This window comes from Pteronotus mesoamericanus, unplaced genomic scaffold, assembly GCF_021234165.1.
Source record: "Pteronotus mesoamericanus isolate MK-2021 breed Mesoamerican mustached bat unplaced genomic scaffold, CSHL_Meso_final contig_25, whole genome shotgun sequence".
NCBI lineage: Eukaryota > Metazoa > Chordata > Mammalia > Chiroptera > Mormoopidae > Pteronotus > Pteronotus mesoamericanus.
In genome coordinates, this window is record NW_026555105.1 from 6,711,212 (window position 1) to 6,721,548 (window position 10,337).

The window sequence follows — 10,337 nt, forward strand, 5'->3', positions numbered from 1 at the left end:
GATTGTGTGGCATCCGCATACATTTTTTTTTTTTTTTAATTTTTAAAACAAAACTTAATTTCAAAAGCAGAATGACTCCTGTTGACTTTTTTAAAAAACCCACAGGCCAAAGTCCTGCCACGCTTGCAGGTCCCGAGACAGCTTACAACAGCCAGTGGCTCATTCGGACCATGTGTTTGGCAGCTGTGTTCTGCAAAGCAAACACTGGAATCTATGGTTGGCCTCGGATATATAGGTCAGAAAGTTAACGCTGGACTTCCAGGCTGACAGGGGGCGTGCTGGTGAGTGAAAATTTGTGATCTTTGAGCACAAGGGAAGGGCTGACATCACCCACTGCCAAACACCGTATAGAGCAGTTAGCGTGCGGCAGTCACCCGCACCTTCTCACCTGCGCTGACTGGGAACCCTAAGGACGAAGGTGCCCCTCACACGCCTGGCGCCGTGTCTGCACCTGCTCAGCACACATCTGTAGGATGGGCACATAAATAGTCGCTCACGTTTCCAAGCTGCTTACTGTGGGCCAGACCGCATTCCAAGCGTTTGCCGTGGATAATCTCATCCAGCCTACAACTACCACACCAGACGAGACAAGGCGCCGAGGCGCACCGAGTACAGAGGCGAGATCTGAACCCAGGCCGTGCGGCTCCAGGGCTCCCGTCCTCCCACCGCTTGGCCCCACCTGACCAGGCCCTCTACCCGGGACCCCAGAATCGCATCCAGTCTCCACGCCCACGGCCCCTGGCTTGGCCCTGGCACCGCCCCCCGACCCCCGCCATCACCCACTCGGCACCTCCTCATGCTCCCCGCTGCGGGCGATGCACACGCCGCCAGACCTTTGCCCTGCGGTTCCTTCCAGTCCTCCCGGTGTCTCCATCCTGGCCCCTCAGCTGCCTCCGTCCTGGCATTTATTGCCCTTAGTTCCTTCAGCCATTATGAGTCTGCTCATCCGAGGGCGGGTGCCACCGCTGTCTCACCCGCCTCGCCCCGTGCCCAGCGCAGCGCCCAGCACACAGCAGGTCTGCCCTAAAGATCCGAGGAACAAATTAATCCAGAACCACAGCTTGAGACAGAGTGGACTGTGCGCGGCTCTACCCACAGGCTTCTAACCTGAACATCTCAAGTTCGAATGCCCAAAGGGGATCAGCAAGTCACAGGGACAGAACATGTCGGGGGAGAGGGGGTTCCCATAGGCACATGGTGTTTGCAGGTTGGAGTCAATAGAATATTCTTTGCTTCTACAAAGAAACGGCCTCTTCTACACTTTTCTTAAAACTCAAAGGCATCTTTGGTTAATTTATGTCTTTCTACTTTAGTCCAGGCACATGATTTGGTAAAATAGTTCTCTTTCCTCTTATGACTACAGAAAAATCAAAAGTTCAAGCACAAGGGCAAAGAATGACGGGCACCAGCTTCAGTATGGGGGAGACAATAGGGAAAGGTGGAGACTGTGGCAAACACAGGGCTGCAGCGAGGAAACATGCACCTAGGATTACCAGACTGTTCATTATATTAAATACACAAGAAGCTCAGGGTTTTGTTTTGTTTTTTTCTAAATGAAAATTCCCCTTTGAAAAAAACCCTCTCTGGATTGAACCAATCACACGCAAGTGCTGGATTCAGCCTCTGAGCCACCAGTTTGCAATCCCTGATCCAATCCCCCTGTGGTTCAAGGTCCCAGGTGCGTCCTCTGCCATCATCCTCCGCTCACTCCAGCAGAGACCCCAGGGGATGAGAAAGTGCTGGCTTCCTTCACCGCCTTCCACCTAAGCCGTCCACCTCATCTGGGGGCCGTGCCTGTCCTGTGTCCTAGCACAGGAAGCAAGCAGAATTCTGAAAGAGCCTGCTCAGAAATTCACCCGTGGGTGGGGGCATCGGTGCTCAGCCGGTTGGTGGGGTATGGGGGGGTCCCTGAGCTCCCCTCTGTTGTAAGTCACAGAGCATCCAAGAGGTGAACGTCTCTCCCTGCCACCTTGAAGCAGCTTTCCGGAGACCCTCCCCCCTGAAATTTCCCCCAAAAGAGGAAGTTCAAACCAGAAAAAGAGAAAATAAAACACAAAAAAGCTGGTTGGACAGAAAACGCCCAGGGCACCAGGAAGAGTAGAATGCTCACTGCCAGTCAGCCTCAAGCCCTGCCGCTGTGCCTCATGAGCTCCTGCATCCTGTCCAGTGAGACGGAACAGAGTCCTGGGCCCGGCTTCTGCCCCCCTCGGTAGCCACATCTCCCTCTGCTCCCTTCTGTCCCAAGGAACACTTGCTTCGTCCCACCCAGGGCCTCTGCAAGTTCTAGTCCCTCCGCCTGGAATATTTTGCTTCTCCCTCTCAGCCAACTCCTATTCATGCTTCAGGGCTCAGCCTGAAATGACACTTCCTCAGGGAAGCCCTCCCTGACCTCACCCAGACAAGGTGGGGGTCCCTCTGCAACTCACCCTGCTGGGTCCTAGATCTCTGTTCTTCCCTGTATCTTCCTCTATAGTCACTACTAGGTCTTGGCTTTCTCTGAGAGGCCGTCCCCGCCCCTTAACACACGGATATCCACTATCACATACTCCATGTCACATTCTCCATGGCATTTGTCACATGTAGAGGTTCCGTGTGTTCCATGTTTACTGTCCCGCGAGAGCAGGACCCTCAGGCGTTTCACTGCTGTGGTATCCCTGGCGCCTGCCACAGCACAGGGGTTCATCTAGGTGGTCAGTGAGGCGGGTCTACTTCGCCTGGAACCGCAGGACACCCAGAGGACTGGAGTGGGCTGGTCTGAGACCGCCTACAGCTCCATTTAGAAGCTGAAAGTGGTCCAGGAGAAAGGCCACTTAGTGGGGGGGACCTGCTGCCCATACCTGTTCCCAAACCAGACTTCCCTTGTCCCACTCCTTTGCCCATCTGCAAACAGCCTCAGCTCAGCGACCTGCTCCTGAATTCAGCTTTAAGTAGAGGCTGCAGATGATGACTCTGATAGTTTCTGCTGCTTTCGGTAAATAAACTTCAGCAAGCGCTCTAAGTGAGTTTATTGCTGCGCAGAGCTACCGGGAGCCGGGCTCTTCATTAGGGCCCTTACAAATGAGCGTGAGCTGGCCCGCCTCTGCATTAAAGGGAGCCCTGGGTGAGAAAATGAAGTTAATGCACGCAGTTCCTCTCAAAGGCTGTTCCTAATAGAGACCAAATGATGCTCAGGTTTAGCCACTGGGCACAGGGACATCGTGCTGTTGAGAGCAAGGGAGAAAGAGACAAAAAAGTCTCTACTTAAACCAGTAAAAATCTGTAGGCAACCTAAATGCCCATCCCTGGGGGCATGAGCCAGAAGTCACAGTACACCCATAGGATGTCTCTTATTCCCTGATCGACAGGACCACCTCCTAGCCCCTGGGTCGCTGCCAGTAGGCAGACCCATGACGCATGACACTGCACACAGTATGTGCCCAGGAAATAGGAGTAATTGTTATTTCATCGTGGGATACTAGGGAGCCAAAGAATGATACAGACCCACACTCTCCTAGGGAAGCCGCCAGCCTCAGGTGATTATCAATCGCTTACAATGTGGCTGGTCCCCGCTGAGATGTGTTGTAAGTTCAATATTAAAAACCTGATTTCAAAAACTTAGTGCAATGAAAAGAATGTAAAAATCTCATTGACCTTTTTTTTTTTTTTTACACCAATGACATGTTGAAATGATCTCCTGGATACGTTGTTATTTTACATAATTAAATGTAATTGCACCTGTTTCTTTTTCCTTTTTTTATGTGGCTCTTAGAATATCTAAAATTATATGGATGGTTCACATTTGTGGCTCAGGATCGATTTCCATTGGACATGCTATTCTAAAAAATTGAGATGTCATTCACATACCATAAAATTCACCCTTTTAAAAGTGTGCAATTCAGTGGGTTTTGGTATATTCGCAAAATTGTGTAACCATCCCCACTAATACAGACCATTTTTATCACCCTGAAAAGCAGCTCTTGGTACCTTATCATTAGCGGTCACTCCCCATTTGTCCGTGCTGTTTTGAGTAAAGCAAGTTGTAGAACAGTATTACAGTATCGAGTGGGGTTTTATGAAAACGAATATATATCATTATTTATACGCATGCCCACATTTGTAAATGTATTTTTAAAATGTTTGCAATGTTGTATACCAAACTCTTACTGACGGTTATCTCAGGGAACTAGGGTCTGCAGGGGAGACCAAAGGGAGTGGGCATTCACTTTATTTTATGTACTTTTGCACTGCTTTTTAGATGTAAAAAAGGATGAGTTGAATTTCTAGTCCTACCTAAATAACTCCTTGCGGACTCGGTTAAGTAACTCTTTCACGGCACTGTCAACAGATTGGCTTCCGCTGGAAGAAGGGTCTAGTTTTAGATCTACTTTTTATTCTGCGCGTTTAAAATAGTAAGTGCAGGCAGAGACGAGGTATTTTCCCTCCTAGCAACAGACGGGACCGAGGCCGGGTGCGTCCCCGCACAGACGCAGCCCGTCCGCCTCCTCCCCGGCGCCTGGCAAACAGCTCCGGGCGGAGCGGCCCAGTGCCCCTGCAGGGGGTCGGCCTCCGCCAGGGCCCAGCCGGGCAAAGGGCAGCAGCTCCTGGCCGAAGCTAGAGGGCCCTAGGTGGGGATGGGAGCCCGATCTGGGTCCCCGGGGGCGGTGTCCGTTGGAAGGGGAAGCCGACGCGACCTGCCGCGCACACATAGGTAGCGCCAAAGAGTCACCGCTCCGCGAAGAAGGGGACCCTCGCGCCCCTACTCCCGGTCCGGAGTCCTCCCGCCGGATGCGAGAGGATGCGAGGGAAGCATAGGGTTCGCGTCGGGGTACTAGCGCGCTGGGGTTCCGCACCCATCCGCTTCCCCCCCAGGGCGCGCGGGCCCGGGACCCCCCAACGCCGAGACACGCCTCCCGCACATCCATCCCGCCTCCCCTCGTCCTCTACCTCAGCCCCAGGCTCGGGGGTCAGGAAGAGCGCGAGCTCGCGCGCCCCGCTGCGCACGGGCTCGGGCCTGTCGGCGTCCAAGAGCAGCATCAGGAGCGTGGCGGGGTCCAGCTGGCGGAGGCTGCCAGGGAGCCTGTCACCTTGCCCCGGCCTCGGAGCCCCGCCCCCGGTCGCCTGCATGCCCCGCGGCCCGCCTGGCGGAGGCGGGTCAGGTGTGCCGGCGGAGGCTGCGGCCCACGCCTCCCAGAGCGCCGAACCGAGTGGGCAGCGCCACCCAGTGGCGTGCGTTGCTCACTGAGCCCGGCCCTCGCACCACCTGGTAAACAAGAGATTCTCAAACTGGCCCGCGGATTACAATATCCTGGGGCTCTTACAAACACTTCCAAAAATTCGGGCCACACACGGTCTCGGGTGGGAACCTAGGGCGTCGGTATTTTTGAAGTTCACAAGGTGATTTCAACGTACAGGGTCCGGCACAAATAACGCCTCTTTTATTGCACAGTCTTTTAGTCTTTTATTACAAAATCATAAGCGTGCAATTCTGTAACACAATATCACACTCAAGCACGCCCTATGAAATTTTAAGTGAAACGTTTGAGTTAAAACTATAAATTATTACATCCATATTATTACCCTACCAACCACACTCAAGCAGGCGTTACTTTTGCCGCACCCAACGTCTGAATTTCGGCAGTGTAAAATGTCCCCTTTTCATTGGAATCTGGAGGAACAATGGTTCCCAGCGTCTGTAACACTTTGCAAAGCGCTGGGGAGCTCTTAGAAGTCGGGAGGCCAGGCCTCCTCCAAGCCTGGGACAGCCGGAATCCTGCGGGGCGGGGCTTGGGCACGGTTGTTTTGAAAGCTCCGAGGGTGATCCATCCCGCATCCAGGATAGGGAGCCGCTCTCCTAAAGGATCCTTTCGTTTAAAGACCGCCGTCCCCGCCCCCAGGCCCCTCTCCCCTCCGGCCTCCGGTCGGCGCCAGGCGGGGAGTCCTGGAAATTCGGGAATGTGGGTGTGGCGGCCCTCTTCCTTGCAGGGGCAGCTTTCGAAATAAACTCCCCAGAGAGTTCTTAAGCACAGGAAATGTGACTCCCCTAGCGCCCCATAGGAGGCTTCTCTAAACCCTTTAGAGGATGCAGACGGTGGAGTGAACCCCCCCGCCAATGCATTGCTCATGAAGAAAGCACTAAACACGGTAAAGAGGTACGGGAAGGACTAGAGTGCTCATTTTTGCTATGATGACTTTAAAAAAAATAGTAAATTCGTTTTTAAAAATTGGTCTGGGCTTAGGGTTGCAAATAAATTTTTAAGAAATATCGGACCCTCATCCCCCTCAAATTAAATCTGAATTTGTATTTTATCTCAGGAGCCCAGGTAGGGGGCGTGGGCACATGCTTGGTCGGCCTTCTGGGTAATCCCTCTCTGCACAATTTCCACTTCCACATCTGCCCACTGCTGATTTCTCCACATCCCCGCCCAAACACTCAGGCCTTCAGGCCAGAGTCATTTTCCAGAAAATTCTTGGCAAAGACTTGGGCCTCAGGTGCTTGGGAAGAGGATTTGATAGGAACTCCCTGAACCGGCACTTGGCGGTTCACTACCGCCCTGACCTTCCTGACGCTGAGCCCTTCCATGCCTCACACACGTCACACACGCCCGAGAGTGGAGCTCGGACCCTCAGCCCTGCAGGCTGGCCAGGGCCCTCACTCAGAAAAGCTCAGAAGTGACCTCAGATCAGCCCGAAAATCCTGAGCGCTGCACAACTTCCCCTGATGCATGAATCTCAAAGACAACGCTGTAGGGGGCGCGGGGCGGGGGGAGGCAAGTCACAGAAGGCTCCGTAGGGCACTCTGCCATTAACATAAAGTTTTAAAAACATGCGCAAGAACACTATATATTGTTTATGGATACAGACATATGGAGTGAGGGTATAAAGCTGTCCCTGAGAATGGTGTGCCACAGTTAGGCAAGTGGGTACTTGGGGTGGGGCAGGGGAGGGGCAGAGGAAATTGGGGAAGGGTGTGAAAAGGTATTCAGTTGTAATTGCAATGTTTTATTTCATCTGCTGATACTGGTTATACTGTTTAAACTTTTTAAGTGCCCAAAATGACTCATTAAAAACAAAACAAAAAGCCTGGGATGAGCCGGAAGTGCGGACTGCCCAGACCCCCTGTCCCTGGAGATGGGGTGTCTGGGGAAGCGATGTGGGCTCTTCCCAAGCATCTCGGTGATTCACACTCTGGGCCACGTTGGCTGGCCAACAGTCATTGTTTCTAGTCTCTCCTCTCCCCCTCCCAGCTACCTCAGAATCAGTTTGCTAAAAATACAGATGCCCGGAGCCCTGCTCCAACTTTCTGCGTCAGCATCTCTGGGGAGCTGGGCACCTGCATTTTAAAAGCTCTGCAGCTCAGTCCCATGCACAGCAAAGTCGGAGTCAAACCCCTAACTGGGGGGCTCCCTCTTGCTGCGGCCGTTAGCCAGGGACCCCCGTGGGAGGCCAAATGAATGATTTTAAAAGAAGAAGAATGAATTTTTAAAAATCTCCCCGCCTCTCAGCGTATTGGCCCATGCCTCAGCGCCCTGCCCTGTGTCCCCAGATCTTGGGGAGACCGTAGACCAGGCAGCAAACCCGGGACCCGGAATGCAGCCTGCCTAGGCCGCACCCTGCCCAAACCAGTTTGAACCAGCTGCGGGGATGGAGCCGTGGCCGTCCCCACGAGCTCCCCCTGGCGCCCAAGCCCAGCTCAGAGCCGCTGCTCCAGCCTCCTGCTCCGCAGTCGCCCAAGAGTGCGGGCTGCGGGCGGCGGCCTCCATCCCAGCCTTGTCTGGGGGTGCCAGTGACCGCCAGGCCCTCAAGGCTCCCAGGAGCCCTAGAGGTCCCCCGCTGGGGCCCGAGGTCGCACACTCTTCCACCTCCACGCCATCTGGCTTCACCTCCTGCTGCAAGATGGTAGCCTGCCTGTGTCTTGTCTACCAGGCAGTCCTCACGGCTCAGGCCGCGGGCACACAAGGTTCTAGATTAATAATGATTCCTGAGCTCAGCTGCATACTGGAAGCTCCGGGGAAACTTCCAGAAAACAATGATGGCCAGACCCCACTTCAGAGACAGATTTAGTCGGCCTAGGGTGTGGCTTTGGTTTGTGGAGGTTTAAAAGATCCCCCAGGCACTTCCTATCTGCACTGCTCCCTCGCTTGCTTAACTCTGGAGACGCGAGGATCCTGTGCTCCCTTAGCCTCTGCATCGGTCCTCAGGGCTAATGTGCCCTGAGCGCTTACTGTTGCACCAGGCACTGTTCTCAACCCTTCACATCGGTGGCCTCGCTGAAGCTCCACCACGTCCTGGGGGGGTAGGCGGGCCCTGCTGTGATGCCCATTTTACAAATGAAGAAGCTGAGACTCGGTGAGGCTCAATAGCTTGCCCAGGATCGTAACTAGTAAGTGGAAAAGTCGGGATTTGAACTCGGAGGATCTGATTCCAGAACCCAAGTCCTTACCTGATACTAGCACCAAGATAACCCCCTTTCGGTTCCTGTTCCCGCCCCCATAGCCCCAGCCTGGTCCGTTAGAAAAGCCCTCACCAGCCCACTCTTTGCTCTGCCCTCCCAAAGCACATTCTGGTCATCTTCCTTCTTGCTCATAATTCTTCAGTGGCTCCCCAGTGTCCACTAAGTCAAGGTCAAAAAACTGGCCTTACCTTGCCAAGAAGTTTCATATTGCTTTTCTCTTTGAACCCTAAATTGCAAATGGGAGCCCGGGGAGAGAGGCACTCAGAGTACAAACTGTGAGGGCCTCACTGCGCTGGCCCACAGGACTGAGGGTCTCCTTGCGCTCAGGGCCCTGGGCTCCTGCTTGCCTCTCCCGCAGAGCCTGCCTGAGCCACATGAATTTACTTATCATTCAAGTAACTAATTCTGTAAAATATAAAGGACAAGTGGGGAACAAGGAGAGGATTTGCTCCCTAGGTACTAAAATGTAGTATAGAGCTTCCATATGAAATGGTTCCAAAGTAGGCAAATAGATCAACAAATCAGAATGATTTGGCCAAAACAAACCCAAGAACATCTGAGAAATTAGTAAATGACAAATGTGAACTTTGATTCAATGAGAAAGTAGAATCTTATTCAACACATTATGCTAGAACAATGAATGAAGCATTTAAAAAAAAAACCAGACCTCTTACCTGAAGACCAAATAATTTTCAGATGGCTTAAATATTTAAGTGTAAAGGAATCATAAAAGTATAGTACTTAGGATAAAATCTGGGTAAAATATATATAATTTTCAGAGGGAAACAATTAGAGAAAAGAGTAAAGGATTTTACTATAGAAAATAAATTCCTACACGACGAACAGAAATGCCAATGGTACACAGAGTAAGAAGCAAATGACTACTTAGGACATGTGATAGCCATAAGTTGACTTCCTTAATATAGAAAGCACTTCTATGTATTAAGAAAAGACCAATATCTCAATTTTTAAAATGTTGTGCAAAACACTCAAATAGAGAAGCTAAAGAAAGAAGAAATACAATAAACCATAAAAAACACTTTCAGACTAATGAAGATATGCAAAGTAAAATAATGACATGCCTCTTCTCCCTCCCTCCACCCCACCCCCCTCCCCGCTGTGAAATAGGCAGAGTCTAAAAGTAAAACGTCTGCTGGTTTGGAGGGGAAATGACTCACACATAGCCCTGGTAAGGCTGTAAATTAGAACCTTTCCAGAAAGAAGAGGGATTCCAAAAAAAGGAATATGCAGCGACCTGATGATTCCTCTTCTAGCAATGAATCCTAAGGAAATAATTGGGCAAAGGATAAAAGGCTGTATTTACAAAGCCATTCACCACAGCGCTGTATATCATCAGGAAGAAAATGGAAGAGCTAAGAGTAGGGAATGAGCTAAGAGTTAGAAAAGGCTGGTTCATCTGCGCATGACGGGATAGAGCCATGACACAGGATGCAGAGCGAAGACATTCACAAGACATTTGTCCTCTGAAGAAAGCAAACTTCAGAATAATTTATATGGATGCAATGATCCTGTTTTCATTCAAATACACATTAGGAGATATACATCGATATGCACATGGACTGAAAAACATAAGAGTGGTTATCTTTGACTAGTGATTTTGGGGAGTGGCTCTTTTTAAAGATTTCATTTTGAGAGGGGGTGGAAGGGAGAGAAACACCGATATGTGAGAGAAACATTGATCGGTTGCCTCTTACATGTGCCCCAACCGGGGACCAACCCTGCAACCCAGGCATGTGCCCTGACCAGGAATCAAACCGGCGACCTTTTAGTTTGCGGGATGATGCTCAACCAACTGAGCCAGACCTGTAAGGGCGGGGGTGACTTTGAGCCACACCAAGGAGGGCATGGCTTTTTACTTTTACATACTTTTTTCTAAAGTGTCTAC

General features: G+C 51.4%; 1 protein-coding gene across 2 annotated transcripts in view; it reads right to left on the reverse strand.

The window, feature by feature from the left end:
* Positions 1-5,103, reverse strand: part of BCAS4 (breast carcinoma amplified sequence 4) — a 49,523-nt gene extending 44,420 nt beyond the window's left edge. For both annotated transcript variants that reach the window (XM_054573373.1, XM_054573372.1), the window contains exon 1: positions 4,924-5,103. In XM_054573373.1, the coding sequence (XP_054429348.1) occupies positions 4,924-5,103 (180 nt within the window). The remainder of the gene's footprint in view (positions 1-4,923) is intronic.
* Between the last annotated feature and the right edge of the window lie 5,234 nt (positions 5,104-10,337).